At 37.3% G+C, this 22500-nt stretch overlaps 1 protein-coding gene across 8 annotated transcripts in view; it reads left to right on the top strand.

Annotated features, from left to right (window-relative positions):
- The window catches only part of PIK3C3 (phosphatidylinositol 3-kinase catalytic subunit type 3), a 164386-nt gene that overhangs the window by 66508 nt on the left and 75378 nt on the right, over positions 1-22500 (top strand). For 6 of the 8 annotated variants that reach the window (XR_014234175.1, XM_082354205.1, XM_082354207.1 and 3 more), the window contains exon 10: positions 4656-4874. Coding sequence is in view for 7 of the 8 variants with exons in the window: in XM_082354205.1 (XP_082210331.1) it covers positions 4656-4874 (219 nt within the window). In the remaining variant the exon portion in view is untranslated. The remainder of the gene's footprint in view (positions 1-4655; positions 4875-22500) is intronic. The other 2 variants (XM_082354206.1, XM_082354208.1) reach the window with 1 other exon arrangement.

Here is a 22500-nt window from a genome sequence, read left to right as displayed (position 1 = left end):
ATGAAAGGAGTGTCTTTTGTTTTTCATAATAAGCCCCTTTCAACTATACCTGTATTTATGCTAATGAGGTGACTCTTGAAGAGTGGGGCTCATTGCCAAAAGAACGAAACCTCTGATTAGAGGGTTGGAATTTTCAGCCCCACCCTTGACCTCTGGGGAGGGAGGAGGGGAGATCGTAAAGGGGCTGGTGATGGAATTAATAACTCACGAATGGCTAATGATTTAATCAATTGTGTCTACGTTATGGAATCTCTGTGAAAACCTATAGAGCTTCTGGGTTGGTGAATGCATCCATATGCCAGGAAGGTGGCACATTCCTAACTATGGGGACAGAAGCTCCTGTGCTTGGGACCCTTCCGGACCTCGCCTAATGTACCTCTTCACCTGGTTATTCATTTATATCTTTTATAATAAACCAGCAGTAATAAGTAAACTATTTCTCTGAATTCTTTGTGCCATAACAGCAAATTATTGAGGCTGAGGAAGGGTCATGGGAATCCCCAATATGTAGCCAAGCTGGGCTGAAGTATGGGTACCTGAGAATCCAGTGTTTGCTCTTGGCATCTGAAATGGGAAGCAGTCTTGTGAGACTAACCCCTTAACCTCTGCAATCTGCACTGAGTGTCAGAATTCAGTTAAATTGTAGGACACTCAGTGTCTGCAGAGAATTAGGAAATTGGTTCATGTGGACAACCCACACATTTGATGTCAGAAGTGTCTTGAGTAGAAGAACAGGTTTTCCTTTAGCAACAAGGTAGTAATTTCCAGTAATTTAGTTGGTAGAAGTTAATATTAGAAATATATATGATAAATACAGTGTTTTCAACTCTGAAATGTGATCATGATTCTAAAAGTAGGAGATAACAATGAAGTGATTCTAAGATCAGAAAGGAGGTTAACAAAATATTTATTGCTATTAATATAAAACGTGGTAATACGTACAATAATGTTAACATTTGATGCTGGACTCAACAGCAAAAATAGAATAACAATAATATCAGATGTTGAAATAATTAACATTTGTCAACTATTTATTATATATATATCCTGTTTTAAGCATTTATATTCATTAACTTATTTAATTTTTACCACGACCTTATGAGATAGATCACTTAAAAGTTAAATAATGTGCTCCATGTGACACAGTAATAATTGATGGAGCTGGAAATTAAGATTTGAACCCAAACACCTTGCCTTAGTCTAAAGCCTATAGTATCTGTGGAAGCTCTAGGGATAAAATTGCGTTTGAATCCTGTACCTTTGTTTTACATAGATCAATAAAGCATCTTTAAAGGACCTGAGATTAAGTATCATCATTATTATAGCTGTCTTCAAATTGTTGCACTTCCTTTCTTTCTCATTATTCTTCTTGTTTCCTCCTTCATTCTATTATCTCCTTGTTTACATTTGTAACATTTAGCATTATCAAGTTGTGAAATCTTTGTACAGTGTCTTAAGTTCCCTGGCAGCAGTGTATTCCGTAAATCTTACTAATAAATCTATAAATCTGAGAATCTGGGAGTTAGATTGTTTCAGTTGCTGAACTGAGTACATCAGCCTGCTGCAAGATTTGCTTATAATAAGTACATACCTGCACATTTCTATTAAGACTACTGGTGTACTGTGAAATGGCAAAGCTTTCACTGTAGTTGTTTAAGAAGTATTGCTGTGTTTCCACATTCAGTCTAGAAATACATTTTGGAAGTGAAAAATAAATGCATAGAATAAGTTAGGAGGGCAGTCCATGTTTTTATATGGAGAGGGAGCACTGCCCTGAATGGTGTGCAGGAGGTGCAGAAGAAATGGACAGCTATCCTTGGGGGATGCAGACTCCAGTTGTAGACATAAGAATGCCCAGAAAAGCATTTGGTAGTTAGAAGAGCATCATTCAAATGAAGATAGTAAAACTGAGGCAGCTACTAAAAGAAGAGCTGAAAGTTGCTGAAAACTGCCTGGAAAAGTTGAGAGTTTGACAAGCTGGCCTTAAAGAAGATGACACTACAGTTTTGGCGAAGAGCATAAGGAAGGAATGAACTCCTTGTAGACGGGATTTAGACAGTCATTATAAAATAGGTTAGCTTGGTTGAACCATAGAGGGGCAATGAGAGCTTAATGAGAGTCACAGGTTTGGATTGTGGTGAGAGGTATCAAGGAATGTTCTGAGAAAGAAGCCAAGGTTTAAAAAACAACAAAAATGGTTTCACTGTCTATAAATACAATGAGTACTTTGGAAATTAGTCCCTGGAATTACTTAGGTAAATATTGGGTCTCTTTTGGGCAGAGATATTATAAGGTAAATTTCTGCTGACAGTGGGAGTTTGTGCTAATAAAATCACTTCCAGCTTGAGTGTCTGACAGTCTGTGAAATGATTAGAAAAGAAACTGGTGTTGAGGCTCTTAGCTAGAAGGCTGTGCCAAACTCTAGATGTTTGGTATAGTGAGAATCAATCTGAGGGGAACAACAGGAAATATTGCCAGGAAATAATTGACAGGAATTGGGAATGGATTTGAGACAGGAGGGAAGGGGGCAGGGCACAACCATTAAAAGAATGATACAACCATTAAGAACAGGATACCACAAAAACTGGTTAGAACCTAATAGGCCCAAGATGGTGGAAGATTTGACTTCTGGGAGACCTTGAGCCTCATTATACACTCATTGGCTCTTGAATTCTTTCCTGTGCGAAGCCAAGGACCCTCACTAGGTGGCTAGTCCCAGGGACTCACTCAAGACCTGGGACGTGACCCTCCTCTTGTGCCCCATTTTTTTCATACAACAGATTTAGGAAATAAGTGTTGGTGGAGTAATGGCTCCAAGGGGCATGGGCCTAGCTAAGTAGGAGATGCAGTGCCTCAATGATAAGGAGGAGCCATGTGGTGTAACATGCATGGGCTGAGAGTCAATGGATTTAGATTCTGGGTCTAGCCTCTCACCATTTTGAGATGATGGGCAAGCCACTTCACTGAGATTATATACAAATTTGAGCACTGGCCTAGATCATCTCCATAGTGCCTTTTCCCTTAATTTAGTTAAATTAAGAGTAAGTTAGGGGGCTTCCCTGGTGGCGCAGTGGTTGAGAGTCTGCCTGCCAATGCAGGGGACACGGGTTCGAGCCCTGGTCTGGGAAGATCCCACATGCCGCGGAGCAGCTGGGCCCGTGAGCCGCAACTGCTGAGCCTGCGCGTCTGGAGCCTGTGCTCCGCAACGGGAGAGGCCGCGACAGTGAGAGGCCCGCGCACCGCGATGAAGAGTGGTCCCCGCTTGCTGCAACTGGAGAGAGCCCTCGCACAGAAACGAAGACCCAACGCAGCCAATAAATAAATAAATAAAAGTCATTTGTGAGACAAATATTTAAAAAAAAAAAAAAAAGAGTAAGTTAGGGAATGGGAATGAAGATTCATTTTATGTCATACTAATGAGTAATTGTGTTTTATTGTCCAAGTGAACATTTTTTGAGAACTTGATTTTACTAATGAAAATATTTTTAATTGGGCAGAGCAGGAATTTAAAGTTTTAAAGTTATCTTTGTTCAAGAGATGAATTCATAGAGGAAGAGAAAGAAGAAAATGTCTTGGGATCAGCCAGGAAAGTGTTTCCAGTAGGGAGATCTGGCAATAGGGACTGCTTTTTATGGAAAACAGGTATAAACCCTTCTTTAAAGAGCATTTATTGTTATGCAGCCATTAATGATATGCTCAAAGGTAGTTTACTTACCCAACAGTCTTATGAAGACTTCACTACCTTTCTAAAGAAGTGAGGCTCCATAATGATTCTGCAAACAGCCAGCTGAATCAGAATATATATATACAGAAGCTGGTGCTTCTATGTATTTATCTATTTTTATTATTGTGTCTGTGGAATTTTTGTCTTTTCCTTTTTTTAAATGTTTTTTTTATTGTGGTAAAAGTCACGTAATATAAAACATACTTTAACCATATATAATATGGTTAAATATAAAACATATTTTAACCATATTTAACTGTACAGTTCAGTGGCACTAAGTACATTCACATTGTTGTGCAACTCTCACCATCATCCATCTCCCGAATTTTTCACCTTCCTAATCTGAAACTCAGTCCCCATTAAACACTAATTCCCCAATAGTTACTTCTCTGTGTAAAAGAGACATACATATTTAACTTCATTTGAGTCCTTGTATGTGAGTATCTAGGAAAACCATTGACTCTGGGAGGTGTTCAAGAGTGGGGTTCTGCCCTTCTTGACTTTGGACTCTCATTCATTGGCTGTAATATTTTATGTCTCACATGTCGATGTTGTAAAATGAAGGTTTTCTCTAAGGTATCTCAGAGTTCGTGAGACATGCAAACTATTTCCCTGTCTTGAGGTCTGCAGTGTTTTAAAATAACAAAAGCAAAACGAAGAAAAGCTGAAGAAAATTTAAAAATTCATAGTGGTTTGACCTGAAAAAAACATAAAGTTACAAGGAACATGATTTTTTTTTTTCCTCGTTCTGCAGTGTTTTTCTAGGATTGTGTGTATACTAAACACTAAACAAAGTGTTTATGTGAGGAGTCTGTCGTTGACTTTGTGACTCTGCCATCAAGTCCAAGTTGAGCTCTGCCTAGTCACCCTTGACCCCTCCGATCCCAGAATAAGCTATTGTTTCTAATTCTTAAACCTTTTCTGATTTTAGGCTTTGACGAAGTTCTTGAAATGTGTTAATTGGGATCTACCCCAGGAGGCCAAACAGGCATTGGAACTTCTGGGAAAATGGAAGCCAATGGATGTAGAGGATTCCTTGGAGCTGTTGTCCTCTCATTACACCAATCCAACAGTGAGGCGTTATGCTGTTGCCCGGTTACGGCAGGCAGATGATGAGGTGCATTGTTATTCATTACTCCTCTTCAACTGGGTACATTTTAAACTAGAGCCTGATTATGGACTGTGTGTGTTTGTGTATGTGTTTGTGTGTGTGAGAGAGAGAGAGAGGGAAATTTTTAGAGGGAACAGGATATACTATATGTGTTTGCAGAAGCAAAATTAAAATATTCCTCCAAGGACTCCTCTGAAATGAAAATTTACTTCCTGATCTGTTATGTGATAGGACAGTCTCTCCCAGGACATTTACCTGGTAGTAGAGCTTGTATTGCTCTGTCTGGAAAAAGGAATTCTAGTGAAAAATGGTTTAATGCAGTACCAGCTAGGGAATAATTCGGATCCCCTCTGTCAGTCAGTCTACAACAAGCCACATTTAATTGTAGCCCTGAAAAGCCCTTGGGGCCTTTAAAGCATAGAGGTGCATGGTCATTGTATTCTCTTTCAAACGCCTCCTTTAAATTTTGAGCTACTGACAATTATGTGTATATGTAGATTTTCTGAAGGTGGTTTTGAATCCTCTGGAAAGGAAAGACTACAAACATTATGGTGGCTATTTATATACATTTAAGGCCACCAGGGAAGGTAGAAAACTCTGTGTTGACCCAAAGCATTGCTGGATTTTGAATTTTAGTAATTCCTAATAAGGTAGATGAATTCACTAAGTTTTTTACTTATTAATTTTTATAGAGGGAATGTGTTCTCAAACATAACCTAATAGTTTATGCTAACCTGCAAGCCTTATGGAATATGGGATGACTCTTCTCAAGCCTCAATATATATAGGAGCGCCGATTATTATTTTGAATTCGTAGTGGTATCTGAATTTCAAGAAGCGAAATGCAGCATTTATTAAGGTTGATAGTTGTATATGTATTTAATTACAATAAAATTTAAACACTGAAGTAAGTAGTATAGTGAATGCTCATACATAATTTACCCATCTTCAGCAGCTGCCAACTCATAGACAATTTGTTTCATCTCTAACACCAATTATTCTCCCCTCCACCTTCCCTACCCTCCTCTAGATTATTTTGAGGTAAGTCTCAGATATTGTATAATTTTATTGGAATAGGATGTTTTTCACTCTCCTATCAAAGAGCAATTCCTAGCATTGTGATTCAGCATATTATCTTCTCCGTTATTGTTTTTACTATATCACAAGTAACAAATTTATTACAATATTTATTTAAAATAGTGAAATGTTTGTTTTGAAATTCGTTGAAATTTCACTTTAGTCATTAAGTCTTTATCTATGTTTGACATGAGTCAAACAGAAAGGCCTCTGGGCTATAGTTAAGATAGTCCCCCTCAACGTGGGTTCAGAATTTAAATAGAAATATTGTAAATCATTGTTTTTGATTGCCTGACTTTGTTGCCTTACAAGCTTAGAGGCTAAACATTTGATTGTCTCTGGAGTTAACAGTATTCATGCAAGTACTGAACTATTTCTAGACCATTTTACAATTTTTGTTATGATGTAAAGAATAATGATAGAAATATTGCATGCATCCTAAACTACAAAATATGGTTGTTAGTTTTGGTGTGTTTTTTGAGGTTTGTATATACTCAGCTTAAAAAAAAAAAGGTCTTTTAATTCAGTTTCTACTGAATCTTCAGATGTATATTAAGATTTGAATTTTGTCTTTTCTCTATGTACCTGTATGTCTTTGGGAACATGTATTATTCTCACCTCGGTTTCCCATCCAAAAAATAGTGATAACAGCTGCTTATGCCACTTGATAGTTATGAAAAAAAATTATCTGGGGCAGAATTTTGAAAATTGTACTCATACAGTTATGCTGAAGGATTGCAAATTTATATTATGTCAATTTCATACTAAAATCATTCATGTTGTACCTTTCATTTCTAATCGGTTTAAAATTTCTCCTTTTGCTTTGTCTGTGGAATAGTATAATATTTATGGTCTTATAAACTTCAAATGTTTTTTGGTATTTCAAAGAATAATATAACCATATATTGGGTTGGTCAAGAAGTTCCTTTGGTTTTTAAGTAAAAGACACATTTTTCATTTTCACCAAGAACTTTATTGAACAGCATATTCACCATTTTGTTCCACTACCATCTGCCATTTTTCAGGCAGCTTCATAATGCCATCTTCCCAAAACTTTGTATCTTTTTGAGCAAAAAACTGTTCCAGGTGCCTTTTATAGTCTTCCAGGGAATTGAAATTTTTTCCATTAAGAGAATTTTGTAAAGACCAAAATAAATGGAAATCCGAAGCTGCAGTGTCTGGTGAATACAGCAGATGAATCACAACTTCCCAGCTGTAACAGTTTTTGACTGGTCATCAAAGAAACATGCTGTCTTGCATTATCCTGATGGAAGATTATGCGTTTTCTGTTGACTAATTCCAGACGCTTTTCATTGAGTGCTGCTTTCAGTTGGTCTAATTAGGAGCAGTACTTGTTGGAATTGATCGTTTGGTTTTCCGGAAGGAGCTCATCATAGAGGATTCCCTTCCAATCCCACCATATACACAACATCACCTTCTTTGGATGAAGATCAATCAGGCTTTGGTGTGGTTGGTGGTGGTTCATTTCACTTGCCCCACGATCTCTTCCATTCCACATTATTGTACAGTATCCACTCTTCATCGCCTGTCACAATTTGTTTTAAAAACAGAACGTTTTCATTACGTTTAAGTAGAGAATTGCATGTGGAAATATGGTCAAGAAGGTTTCTTTTGCTTAACTTATGTGGAACCCAAGCAACAAAGTGATAAAGATAACCAAGCTGGTGCAAATGATTTTCAATGCTTGATTTGGGTATTTTGAGTATGTCAGCTATCTCCTTCATGGTATTATGTTGATTCTTCTCAGTTAATGTCTCGATTTGATTGCTATCAACTTCAACTGGTCTATCCGACCATGGAGCATCGTCCAGTGAGAAATCTCCAGCATGAAACTTCGCAAACTGCTTTTGACATGTTTGATCCGTCACAGCACTTTCTCCATTCACTGCACAAATCCTTTTTTGCGTTTCAGTTGCGTTTTTACGTTTCTTGAAATAATAAAGCATAATATGACGAAAATGTTGCTTTTTTTTCTTCCATCCTCAATATTAAAATGGCTACACAAAAATGCACCAATTTTGATAAGTTTTTTTAAAAATGCACACTTGATATGACAGCTGTCACAATACGATCTAACAAAATTGTTTTGAATGAAATTAAAGACAACTAAGTGCTACTAGAGCCGTCTTACGGAAAAAAAACGAGCGAACCTTTTGGCCAACCCATAATAATATATAATATAATCATATAATCATAGCATCAAAAATACGTCAAAGGTCACTTTGTCTAAATATCCACATCTTGGATGACAAAAAAACTTGAATGAAAAATACTGTGTTTTATATTTGGACAGTCTGATTTTTTCAATAAGCTGTAGTCCCTCCAGTAGCCAGGCCTGCCAGGCCTTTATATGTGCTACTTCATCGTCCTAGTGGAGTCATCCTGCTGTTCATCCTTCAAGCTGTAGCACAGACCTCAACATCTCTGAGAAACCTCTCTTAACCATTCCAGGAAGCAGATGACATTTTTCTTTGTTTCTTTCCTGATCCCACAGCATTTGATTTGTTCCTTTACTATATGATATTATCATCTTTTTTTTTCTGATTTGCTTTGCTTTTAAATTGTAAATGAAATAGTAACATAGAAAGTAATATTCCTTTAATAACTCCACTTCTCCAACCATTTTTTATCCATAGAAAGGTAGCCACTCTTATATCTTTTCATATATTATCTATGCAAATTGCAAGCATATATATGCATGTATGGTATATATATGCACCTCTTTAAAAATTAAGAAAAATAGGAATATCCTATACATATTGTTAAAAACTTGCCTTATTAATTGAACAGTATAATCTTGGACATTTTCTCATCTTCAACACATATATTTGGTGTCCGTAAGGTCTGGAAACATAGGCAAATGACTGTCAAGGCAAATGGTGTCAAAGGCACATTTAATCTGTAGGAAAGCACTGTGTTTTTAGACTTTATGGATACCTGTAGATGTACCTTATTCCTTTCAAACAGCAGCATAATATTTTACTGCAAATTTATTTTATAATTTATTTAACCAGTCAGCTTCTTCTGGTAGGCAGTTGTTTTATTTCTAATCTTTTGCTGTAACTATTTTAGTGAATAGACTTTTGAATATATGTTTTTCCATATTCTTGAATAAGTAGCTTGCATTGGAATTATTGTCACAATATATATGCCTTTTACATATGCTTTTTTCTGATAATCCTTTATGAATCTTCTGTTTTTGTGCTTGTATCATACTTTAAAAAATTGCAGTTGCTTCATAATAACTTTAAACATATGATTGGATAAAACCCCTCCCTTTCTTTTTTTCTTAAACAATTTTCTTTATAATTTTTGTATATTCTAAATTTAGAACAATTTTGTCATTTTCTTAAAACTCCACCAGAATCTTAAGTGGAATTACATTAAATTTGTGTATTATATTAGGGAAGATTAACATCTTTATGATATTAAATCTTCCCTCCTGGAGATACATGATTATTCAAGTCACAATTTTATAAAATTTTTTTCACATTTTAAAAAATTATATTTATTCTGTGACAATTGTTACTATTATGAACTACCTCACCCCTTTTATCTCTTATTTCTGTTTGTTGGTTAAATGGAAAACTATGTTTTTGTTTTAATATTTATATTTTATCTAGTTTCTTTAGTGATGTTTCTTGATAGTTCTATTAAGTGTTAGGTGGGTCCCTGTAATTTGTAGGTATAGCATCATGCTATCTGAAAAACATTGATATTTAGTATATACTGTGCATGAAATAGATGCTGAATTCCTAATGTTAAACTCACCATACATTTGTAAAATAAATATTAATCAGTCTTTTAATATCTTTCTGAATTTGATTTGTTTAATGTGCTATTTCAGAATTTTTAAAAGCCGTATTTCTTACTACTGTGTGGCTCAAAAGGAGAGAGATTCCCCATTAGAATTTGAGGAAGAAGTGGCATTTGAGATAGACAATGAAGGAAGAGAATTTTCAGAGTTGGACATGAGTTTACATTCCAAGTGGGGAGAGCAATATGAGCAAAGGCAAAGAGATTGAAAAGTACAGGAAAAATAGAAAATATTTCGCTTTAACAGAAGTGTGGGATATATGTAGCTGCCTGGGAAGCAAGGTCGGAACCCATGTATCTGACTGTAACTGTCTAACTGTAAATGTCTATATGAAGAGTTATGCTTAATTCAATAAGAAATGGAAGTGATTTTGACAGGGAACGTTGCATTTATATTCTGAAGCATTAGAATTAACTTGTTCTTGAGAAGAATGGTGATTGCTATCTAGATAGTATTTCTTAGCTCTTAGGAGATATTTACTGAATTGCCTGAGATAGAAATATGATTTTTTGTTTGTTTTGTTTTACTTCTATGCTTATGTCCTTCATGCTTGGAGGAATTTTATATTTTCCAAGATGTGCCTGTTTAATGAGCAAACAGACTTTGCACTTACTACTGAAATTAATTGATTTTCATACAAATGAAGGAAAGTGTAGTTTGAATACAGAATACCAGATGACTAACACAATCAGATTGTGATGAATGACTTAAAAAGAGGAGTTTTCTTCCAAATTTCTCCTTCCTGAGAAATTTAATAACAATGCAGTGTTTTTGATTTCATGTAGTAAGTCTTTTCTATACTTGGGAAAACACACTAGGTGATACATTCAGCAGCATTTCCGAAGCATGCGAGGCTAGCAGTGAAACTGAATTACGTATACCTCCTAAGAAGGATACTTGATTAATCTATTTTCTGTTATGTAATTTTGTTTCTTAAAATAAGCATATAAGCATACCTAGCTGTTAGATGCCATAAATCTCAAATTAAAAAATAGAAAATCAAACATTTATTGATCCAATTAAAAATTGTTTTTAGAAACGGAACACTATAGAGGTGCTTTGATACAGTCATTTGATTTCCCTGGCCACTGATACGGATATATTTGAGTAAGAATAAATAAGCCAGTTAACCTTTCATTTAATTTTTTGAGAAAAAATGGTATTTAATGGTAAAATCATGTATATTGCTTTTTGTAATTATAAGAAACGTTGACTGTCAATATAAGAAAAAATTATGAAAAGAATATATTTTGGTTTAAGTAAGGGAAAATACGTTGTTGGGAAGTAGTTTGTCCTCATGGAATTTATAAAATAGTGGAAATGACAAAGAGTAAATAAACAAGTAATTACAAATGCTATAGTTGTTACAGACATGAAAGGAAAGAGTGGTCCATGAAATATTTACAAGGGATTTAACCTGGTTTCTGGGCTTAAGGAAAGGTGACTGAAATTGAACTGATAGTCACAAAGTCTCAAATTATCTAATTATGAGTTTTGAGTGCCTGAGTGGCAATTGGAACTGGAAGACAATAGACGCTTTAATTTTTTTTTGAGTTCTGTGAGTTTCTTCAATTTGTAATTATTTTTTGTTTTGTTTTGTTTTTTTAATTAATTTATTTATTTATTTTTGGCTGTGTTGGGTCTTCGTTGCTGCCCGTGGGCTTTCTTTAGTTGCGGTGAGCAGGGGCTACTCTTCGTTGCGGTGTGCGGGCTTCTCATTGCGGTGGCTTTTCTTGTTGTGGAGCACAGGCTCTAGGCACGCAGGCTTCAGTAGTTGTGGCACATGAGCTCAGTAGTTGTGGATCACGGGCTCTAGAGCTCAGGCTCAGTAGTTGTGGCGCACGGGCTTAGTTGCTCCGTGACATGTGGGATCTTCCCATGCCAGGGCTCGAACCTGTTTCCCCTGCATTGGCAGGCGGATTCTTAACCACTGCACCACCAGGGAAGCCCTGTAATTATTTTTTTATTTTTTATTTATTTTTTTTAAACATCTTTATTGGAGTATAATTGCTTTACAATAGTGTGTTAGTTTCTGCTTTATAACAAAGTGAATCAGTTATACATATACATATGCTCCCATATCTCTTCCCTCTGCGTCTCCCTCCCTCCCACCCTCACTATCCTGCCCCTCTAGGTGGTCACAAAGCACCGAGCTGATCTCCCTGTGCTATGCGGCTGCTTCCCACTAGCTATCTGTTTTACATTTGGTAGTGTATATATGTCCATGCCACTCTCTCACCGTGTCACATCTTACCCCTCCCCCTCCCCATATCCTCAAGTCCATTCTCTAGTAGGTCTGTGTCTTTATTCTCGTCTTGCCACTAGGTTCTTCATGACCTTTTTTTTTTCTTTCTCCTTAGATTCCATATATATGTGTTAGCATACTGTATTTGTTTTTCTCTTTCTGACTTACTTCACTCTGTATGACAGACTCTAACTCCATCCACCTCACTACAAATACCTCCATTTCATTTCTTTTTATGGCTGAGTAATATTCCATTGTATATATGTACCACATCTTCTTTATCCATTCGTCTGTTAATGGGCATTTAGGTTGCTTCCATGACCTGGCTATTGTAAATAGTGCTGCAATGAACATTCGGGTGCATGTGTCTTTTTGAATTATGGTTTTCTCTGGGTATATGCCCAGTAGTGGGATTGCTGGGTCATATGGTAATTCTATTTTTAGTTTTTTAAGGAACCTCCATATTGTTCTCCATAGTGGCGGTATCAATTTACATTCCCACCAACAGTGCAAGAGGGTTCCCTTTTCTCCACACCCTCTCCAGCATTTGTTGTTTGTAGATTTTCTGTTGATGCCCATTCTAACAGGAGTGAGGTGATACCTCATTGTAGTTTTGATTTGCATTTCTCTAATAATTAGTGATGTTGAGCATCTTTTCATGTGCTTCGTGGCCATCTGTATGTCTTCTTTGGAGAAATGTCTATTTAGGTCTTCTGCCATTTTTGGATTGGGGTGTTTGTTTCTTTAATATTGAGCTGAATGAGCTGTTTATATATTTTGGAGATTAAGCCTTTGTCCGATGATTCATTTGCAAATATTTTCTCCCATTCTGAGGGTTGTCTTTTCGTCTTGTTTATGGTTTCCTTTGCTGTGCAAAAGCTTTGAAGTTTCATTAGGTCCCATTTGTTTATTTTTGTTTTTATTTCCATTACTCTAAGAGGTGGATCAAAAAAGATGTTGCTGTGATTTATGTCAAAGAGTGTTCTTCCTATGTTTTCCTCTAAGAGTTTTATAGTGTCCAGTCTTACATTTAGGTCTCGAGTCCATTTTGAGTTTATTTTTGTGTATGGTGTTAGGGAGTGTTCTAATTTCATTCTTTTACATGTAGCTGTCCAGTTTTCCCAGCACCACTTATTGAAGAGACTGTCTTTTCTCCATTGTGTATCTTTGCCTCCTTTGTCATAGATTAGTTGACCATAGGTGCGTGGGTTAATCTCTGGGCTTTCTATCTTGTTCCATTGATCTATGTTTCTGTTTTTGTGCCAGTACCATATTGTGTTGATTACTGTAGCTTTGTAGTATAGTCTGAAGTCAGGGAGTCTGATTCCTCCAGCTCCATTTTTTTGCCTCAAGACTGCTTTGGCTATTTGGGGTATTTTGTGTCTCCATACAAATTTTAAGATGATTTGTTCTAGCTCCTTAAGAAATGCCATTGGTAATTTGATAGGGCTTTCATTGAATCTGTAAATTGCTTTGGGTAGTATACTCATTTTCACAATGTTGATTCTTCCAATCCAAGAACATGGTATATCTCTCCATCTGTTGATATCATCTTTAATTTCTTTCATCAGTGTCTTATAGTTTTCTGCATACAGGTCTTTTGTCTCCCTAGGTAGGTTTATTCCTAGGTATTTTATTCTTTTTGTTGCAATGGTAAATGGGAGTGTTTCCATAATTTCTCTTTCAGATTTTTCATCATTAGTGTATAGGAATGCAAGAGATTTCTGTGCATTAATTTTGTATCCTGCAACGTTACCATATTCATTAATTAGCTCTAGCAGTTTTCTTGGGGCAGTTTTAGGATTCTCTATGTATAGTATCATGTCATCCGCAAACAGTGACAGCTTTACTTCTTCTTTTCCAATTTGTATTCCTTTTATTTCTTTTTCTTCTCTGATTGCCGTGGCTAGGACTTCCAGAACTATGTTGAATAATAGTGGTGAGAGTAGACATCCTTGTCTCGTTCCTGATCTTAGAGGAAATGCTTTCAGTTTTTCACTGTTGAGAATGATGTTTGCTGTGGGTTTGTCATATATGGCCTTTATTATGTTGAGGTAGGTTCCCTCTATGCCCACTTTCTGGAGAGTTTTTATCAGAAATGGGTGTTGAATTTTGTCAAAAGCTTTTTCTGCGTCTATTGAGATGATCATATGGTTTTTATTCTTCAATTTGTTAATATGGTGTATCACATTGATTGATTTGCGTATATTGAAGAATCCTTGCATCCCTGGGATAAATCCCACTTGATCGTGGTGTATGATCCTTTTAATGTGTTGTTGGATTCTGTTTGCTAGTATTTTGTTGAGGATTTTTGCATCTATATTCATCAGTCATATTGGTCTGTAATTTTCTTTTTTTGTAGTGTCTTTGTCTGATTTTGGTATCAGGGTGATGGTGGGCTCATAGAATGAGTTTGGGAGTGTTCCTTCCTCTGCAATTTTTTGGAAGAGTTTGAGAATGATAGGTGTTAGCTCTTCTCTAAATGTTTGATAGAATTCACCTGTGAAGCCATCTGGTCCTGGACTTTTGTTTGTTGGAAGATTTTTAATCACAGTTTCAATTTCATTACTTGTGATTGGTCTGTTCATACTTTCTGTTTCTTCCTGGTTCAATCTTGGAAGGTTATACCTTTCTAAGAATTTGTCCATTTCTTCCAGGTTGTCCATTTTATTGGCATAAAGTTGCTTGTAGTAGTGTCTTAGGATGCTTTGTATTTCTGCGGTGTCTGTTGTAACTTCTCCTTTTTCATTTCTGATTTTATTGATTTGAGTCCTCTCCCTCTTTTTCTTGATGAGTCTGGCTAATGGCTTATCAATTTTGTTTATCTTCTCAAAGAACCAACTTTTAGTTTTATTGATCTTTGCTATTTTCTTTGTTTCTATTTCATTTATTTCTGCTCTGATCTTTATGATTTCTTTCCTTCTGCTAACTTTGGGTTTTGTTTGTTCTTCTTTCTCTAGTTTCTTTTGGTGTAAGGTTAGATTGTTTACTTGAGATTTTTCTTGTTTCTTTAGGTAGGCTTGTATAGCTATAAACTTCCCTCTTAGAACTGCTTTCGCTGCATCCCATAGGTTTTGGGTCACCGTGTTTTCATTGTCATTTGTCTCTAGGTGTTTTTTTATTTCCTCTTTGATTTCTTCAGTGATCTCTTGGATATTTAGTAACGTATTGTTTAGCCTCCATGTGTTTGTCTTTTTTACGTTTTTTTCCCTGTAATTCATTTCTAATCTCATAGCGTTGTGGTCAGAAAAGATGTTTGATATGATTTCAATTTTCTTAAATTTACTGAGGCTTGATTTGTGACCCAAGATGTGATCTATCCTGGAGAATGTTCCGTGCACACTTGAGAAGAACGTGTAATCTGCTGTTTTTGGATGGAATGTCCTATAAATATCAATTAAATCTATCTGGTCTATTGTGTCATTTAAAGCTTTTGTTTCCTTATTTAGTTTCATTTTGGATGATCTGTCCATTGCTGTAAGTGAGGTGTTAAAGTCCCCCACTATGATTGTGTTACTGTCAATTTCCTCCTTTATAGCTGTTAGCAGTTGCCTTATGTATTGAGGTGCTCCTATGTTGGGTGCATATATATTTATAATTGTTATATCTTCTTCTTGGATTGATCCCTTGATCATTATGTAGTGTCCTTCCTTGTCTCTTGTAACATTCTTTATTTTAAGGTCTATTTTATCTGATATGAGTATAGCTACTCCAGCTTTCTTTTGCTTTCCATTTGCATGGAATATCTTTTTCCATCCCCTCACTTTCAGTCTATATGTGTCCCTAGGTCTAAAGTGGGTCTCTTGTAGACAGCATATATATGGGTCTTGTTTTTGTATCCATTCAGCCAGTCTATATGTCTTTTGGTTGGGGCATTTAATCCATTCACGTTTAAGGTAATTATCGATATGTATGTTCCTATGATCATTTTCTTAATTGTTTTGGATTTGTTCTTGTAGGTCCTTTTCTTCTCTTGTGTTTCCCACTTAGAGAAGTTCCTTTAGCATTTGTTGTAGAGCTGGTTTGGTGGTGCTGAATTCTCGTAGCTTTTGCTTGTCTGTAAAGCTTTTGATTTCTCCATCAAATCTAAATGAGATCCTTGCCGGGTAGAGTAATCTTGGTTGTAGGTTCTTCCCTTTCATCACTTTAAGTATATCATGCCACTCCCTTCTGGTTTGCAGAGTTTCTGCTGAGAAATCAGCTGTTAACCTTATGGGAGTTCCCTTGTATGTTATTTGTCGTTTTTCCCTTGCTGCTTTCAATAATTTTTCTTTGTCTTTAATTTTTGCCACTTTGATTACTATGTGTCTCGGCGTGTTTCTCCTTGTGTTTATCCTGTATGGGACTCTCTGCTCTTCCTGGACTTGGGTGGCTATTTCCTTTCCCATGTTAGGGAAGTTTTCGACTATAATCTCTTCAAATATTTTCTCTGGTCCTTTCTCTCTCTCTTCACCTTCTGGGACCCCTATAATGCGAATGTTGTTGCGTTTAATGTTGTCCCAGAGGTCTCATAGGCTGTCTTCATTTCTTTTCATTGTTTTTTCTTTAGTCTGTTCCGCAGCAGTGAATTCCACCATTCTGTCTTCCAGGTCACTTATCCGTTCTTCTGCCTCAGTTATTCTGCTATTGATTCCTTCTAGTGTAGTTTTCATTTCAGTTATTGTATTGTTCATCTCTGTTTGTTTGTTCTTTAATTCTTCTAGGTCTTTGTTAATCATTTCTTGCATCTTCTCAATCTTTGCCTCCTTTCTTATTCCGAGGTCCTGGATCATCTTCACTATCATTTTTCTGAATTCTTTTTCTGGAAGGTTGCCTATCTCCACTTCATTTAGTTGTTTTTCTGGGTTTTTTTCTTGTTCCTTCATCTGGTACATAGCCTTCTGCCTTTTCATCGTGTCTATCTTTCTGTAACTGTACTTCTTTTCTGATTTGGATTCCTTTTATTTCTTTTTTTCTCTGATTGCTGTGGCTAACACTTCCAAAACTATGTTGAATAATAGTGGTGAGAGTGGGCAACCTTGTCTTGTTCCTGATCTTAGTGGAAATGGTTTCAGTTTTTCACCATTGAGGACAATGTTGGCTGTGGGTTTGTCATATATGGCCTTTATTATGTTGAGGAAAGTTCCCTCTATGCCTACTTTCTGCAGGGCTTTTATCATAAATGGGTGTTGAATTTTGTCGAAAGCTTTCTCTGTATCTATTGAGATGATCATACGGTTTTTCTCCTTCAATTTGTTAATATGATGTATCACGTTGATTGATTTGCGTATATTGAAGAATCCTTGCATTCCTGGGATAAACCCCACTTGATCATGGTGTATGATCCTTTGAATGTGCTGTTGGATTCTGTTTGCTAGTATTTTGTTGAGGATTTTTGCATCTATGTTCATCAGTGATATTGGTCTGTAGTTTTCTTTCTTTGTGACATCTTTGGTTTTGGTGTCAGGATGATGGTGGCCTCGTAGAATTAGTTGCGGGGTGTTCCTCCCTCTGCAATATTTTGGAAGAGTTTGAGAAGGATAGTTGTTAGCTCTTCTCTAAATGTTTGATACAATTTGCCTGCGAAGCCATCTGGTCCTGGGCTTTTGTTTGTTGGAAGGTTTTTAATCACAGTTTCAATTTCAGTGCTCGTGATTGGTCTGTTCATATTTTCTATTTCTTCCTGGTTCAGTCTTGGCAGGTTGTGCATTTCTAAGAATCTATCCATTTCTTCCAAGTTGTCCATTTTATTGGCATAGAGTTGCTTGTAGTAATCTCTCATGATTGTTTGTATTTCTGCAGTGTCAGTGGTTACTTCTCCTTTTTCATTTCTAATTCTATTGATTCGAGTCTTCTCCCTTTTTCTCTTGATGAGTCTAGCTAATGGTTTATCAATTTTGTTTATCTTCTCAAAGAACCAGCTTTTAGTTTCATTGATCTTTGCTATTGTTTCCTTCATTTCTTTTTCATTTATTTCTGATCTGATCTTTATGATTTCTTTCCTTCTGCTACCTTTGGGGGTTTTTTTTGCTCTTCTTTCTCTAATTGCTTTAGGTGCAAGGTTAGGTTGTTTATTCGAGATGTTTCCTGTTTCTTGATGTAGGCTTGTATTGCTATAAACTTCCCTCTTAGAACTGCTTTTGCTGCATCGCATAGGTTTTGGGTCGTTGTGTCTCCATTGTCATTTGTTTCTAGGTATTTTTTTATTTCCTCTTTGATTTCTTCAGTGATCACTTCGTTATTAAGTAGTGTACTGTGTAGCCTCCATGTGTTTGTATTTTTTACAGGTCTTTTCCTGTAATTGATATCTAGTCTCATAGTGTTGTGGTTGGGAAAGATACTTGATACGATTTCAGTTTTCTTAAATTTACCAAGGCTTGATTTGTGACCCACGATATAATCTATCTTGGAGAATGTTCCATGAGCACTTGAGAAAAATGTGTATTCTGTTGTTTTTGGGTGGAATGTCCTATAAATATCAATTAAGTCCATCTTGTTTAATGTATCATTTAAAGCTTGTGTTTCCTTATTTATTTTCATTTTGGATGATCTGTCCATTGGTGAAAGTGGGGTGTTTAAGTCCCCTACTATGATTGTGTTACTGTCAATTTCCCCTTTTATGGCTGTTAGTATTTGCCTTATGTATTGAGGTGCTCCTATGTTGGGTGCATAAATATTTACAATTGTTATACCTTCCTCTTGGGTCGATCCCTTGATCATTATATAGTGTCCTTCTTTGTCTCTTGTAATTGTCTTTATTTTAAAATCTACTTTGTCTGATATGAGAATTGCTACTCCAGCTTTCTTTTGATTTCCATTTGCATGGAATATCTTTTTGCATCCCCTCACTTTCAGTCTGTATGTGTCCCTAGGTCTGAAGTGGGTCTCTTGTAGACAGCATATATATGGGTCTTGCTTTTGTATCCATTCAGCCAGTCTGTGTCTTTTGGTGGGAGCATTTAATCCATTTACATTTAAGGTAATTATCGATATGTATGTTTCTATTCCCATTTTCTTAAATGTTTTGGGTTTGTTATTGTAGGTGTTTTCCTTCTCTTGTGTTTCTTGCCTAGAAAAGTTCCTTTAGCATTTGTTGTAAAGCTGGTTTGGTGGTGCTGAACTCTCTCAGCTTTTGCTTGTCTGTAAAGGTTTTAATTTCTCCATCAAATCTGAATGAGATCCTTGCTGGGTAGAGTAACCTTGGTTGTAGGTTTTTCTCCTTCATCACTTTAAGTATATCCTGCCACTCCCTTCTGGCTTGCAGAGTTTCTGCTGAAAGATCATCTGTTAACCTTATGGGGATTCCCTTGTGTGTTATTTGTTGTTTTCCCTTGCTGCTTCTAATATGTTTTCTTTATATTTAATTTTTGATAGTTTGATTAATATGTGTCTTGGCGTGTTTCTCCTTGGATTTATCCTGTATGGGACTCTCCAGGACTTGATTAACTATTTCCTTTCCCATATTAGGGAAGTTTTCAACTATTTTCTCAGTCCCTTTTTTTTTCTCTTCTTCTTCTGGGACCCCTATAATCGAATGTTGGTGCGTTTAATGTTGTCCCAGAGGTCTCTGAGACTGTCTTCAGTTCTTTTCATTCTTTTTTCTTTATTCTGCTCTGCAGTAGTTATTTCCACTATTTTGTCTTGCAGGTCACTTATCCGTTCTTCTGCCTCAGTTATTCTGCTATTGATCCCGTCTAGAGTATTTTTAATTTCATTTATTGTGTTTTTCATCATTGCTTGGTTCCTCTTTAGTTCTTCTATGTCCTTTTTAAATGTTTCTTGCATTCTGTCAATTCCATTTCCAATATTTTGGATAATCTTTACTATCATTATTCTGAATTCTTTTTCAGGTAGACTGCCTATTTCCTCTTCATTCGTTAGGTCTGGTGTGTTTTGACCCTGCTCCTTCATCTGCAGTGTGTTTTTCTGTCTTCTCATTTTGCTTATCTTACTGTGTTTGGGGTCTACTTTTCACAGGCTGCAGGTTCGTAGTTCCCGTTGTTTTTGGTATCTGTCCCCAGTGGCTAAGGTTGGTTCAGTGGGTTGTGTAGGCTTCCTGGTGGAGGGGACTAGTGCCTGTGTTCTGGTGGATGAGGCTGGATCTTGTCTTTCTGGTGGGCACATCCACGTCTGGTGGTGTGTTTTGGGGTGTCTGTGGCCTTATTATAATTTTAGGCAGCCTCCCTGCTAATGGATGGGGCTGTGTTCCTGTCTTGCTAGTTGTTTGGCATAGGGTGTCCAGCACTGTAGCTTGCTGGTCGTTGAGTGAAGCTGGGTCTTGATGTTGAGATGGAGATCTCTGAGAGATTTTCGCCGTTTGGTATTACGTGGAGTTGGGAGGTCTCTTGTGGACCAGTGTCCTGAAGTTGGCTCTCCCACCTCAGAGGCACAGCCCTGATGCCTGACTGGAGCACCAAGAGCCTTTCATCCACACGGCTCAGAATAAAAGGGAGAAAAAATAGAAAGAAAGAAAGAGGATAAAATAAAATAAAATAAAGATATAATAAAAAATAAGAAAAAAATTATTAAGAAAAAAAATTTTTTTAATAAAAAATATGAAAAACTTATTAAGGAAAATTTTTTTTAATTTTTAAAATCAGAAAATAAGGAAAAAATTATTAAGAAAACATTTATTAAGAAAAAAAAAATTTTTAAGTAAAAAAAGAAAAAACGAACGGACCGAACCCTAGGACAATTGGTGAAAGCAAAGCTATACAGACAAAATCTCACCCAGAAGCATACACATATACACTCACAAAAAAAGAAAGGGGGAAAAATTAATATATCCTGCTCCCAAAGTCCACCTCCTGAATTTGGGATGATTTGTTGTCTATTCAGGTATTCCACAGATGCAGGTACATCAAGTTGTTTGTGGAGCTTTAATCCGCTGCCTCTGAGGCTGCTGGGAGAAATTTCCCTTTCTCCTCTTTGTTCGTACAGCTCCGGGTGTTCAGCTTTGGATTTGGACCTGCCTCTGCGTGTAGATCGCCTGAGGGCGTCTGTTCTTCATTCACACAGGAGGGGGTTAAAGGAGCAGCTGCTTCGGGGGCTCTGGCTCACTCAGGCGTGGGGGAGGGAAGGGTACGGATGCAGGGCGTGCCTGCGGCGCCCTCGGCATAACATTGCAGCAACCTGCCGCACACCGTGCGTTCTCCCGGGGAAGTTGTCCCTGGATCACGGGAGCCTGGCTGTGGCGGGCTGCACAGGCTCCCGTGAGGGGCGGTGTGGATAGTGACCTGTGCTCGCACACAGGCTTCTTGGTGGCGGCAGCAGCAGCCTTAGCGTCTCATGCCCGTCTCTGGAGTCCACGCTAATAGCCGCGGCTCGCGCCCGTCTCTGGAGCTCGTTTAGGCGGTGCTCTGAATCCCCTCTCCTCGCGCACCGCGAAACGAAGAGGCAAGAAAAAGTCTCTTGCCTCTTCAGCAGCTGCAGACTTTTCCCGGACTCCCTCCCAGCTAGCTGTGGTGCGCTAACCCCTTCAGGCTGTGTTCACGCAGCCAACCCCAGTCCTCTCCCTGCAATTTGACCGAAGCACGAGCCTCAGCTCCCAGCCCCCGCCTGCCCCGGCGGGTGAGCAGACAAGCCTCTTGGGCTGGTGAGTGCTGCTCGGTGCCGAGCCTCTGTGCGGGAATCTCTTTGCTTTGCCCTCCACACCCCTGTGGCTGCGCTCTCCTCCGTGGCTCCGAAGCTTCCCCCCTCTGCCACCCGCAGTCTCTACCAGCAAAGGGGCTTCCTAATGTGTGGAAACCTTTCCTCCTTCACAGCTCCCTCCCACTGGTGCAGGTCCCGTCCCTATTCTTTTGTCTCTGTTATTTCTTTTTTCTTTTGCCCTACCCAGGTACGTGGCGAGTTTCTTGCCTTTTGGGAGGTCTGACGTCTTCTGCCAGCGTTCAGTGGGTGTTCTGTAGGAGCAGTTCCACGTGTAGATGTATTTCTAATGTATCTGTGGGAAGGAAGGTGATCTCCACATCTTACTCTTCCGCCATCTTGCCCCCTCCCCTTTGTAATTATTTTTAAAAGCAAAATTTTTGGAGTTTTCTTAGTAGTCATTGGGAAGGGCTAAGAACTACATTTATAGAGTAAGATAGGAAATATTTCCATTCTGAAGGTTAAACCTAGAGTCTTTTTACGTTAAGGGAAAACTCAGAAAGGTAAAAACTCCTTTGTTGACGCTTTTTTAGTCCAAATTATCTCGATTGTCAGGAGAAGAATGAGAAATTTAGGTTTAGAAATTTGTTTTCTTCAAGCCATTATTGGTAGTTGGCAGGAAAGTAAACATTTCCCTTAAACAAGAGTGTTAAAATGTCTGTTTCTTTGTATCTTCCATTTAAGAAGCAACCCAAATTCTCTAAACTCTAAATTCTCTAAACTCTGAACTCTTTAAACTCCAAATTCTCTTTAAAAAAAAAAAAAATGTAATATTTTAAAAAATCCCAACCAGAAAAGATTATGAAACAGAAACTCTTCAAAAACTTGAAAATTTGGAATTTCTTATGTAATCTTAGACCTAGAATGCTGTTATCTGAT

This window comes from Balaenoptera borealis (genome assembly GCF_965194805.1).
Source record: "Balaenoptera borealis genome assembly, chromosome: 14".
NCBI lineage: Eukaryota > Metazoa > Chordata > Mammalia > Artiodactyla > Balaenopteridae > Balaenoptera > Balaenoptera borealis.
Note: the sequence above shows the minus strand (reverse complement) of the source record. Positions and strands in the feature narration are given on the sequence as shown.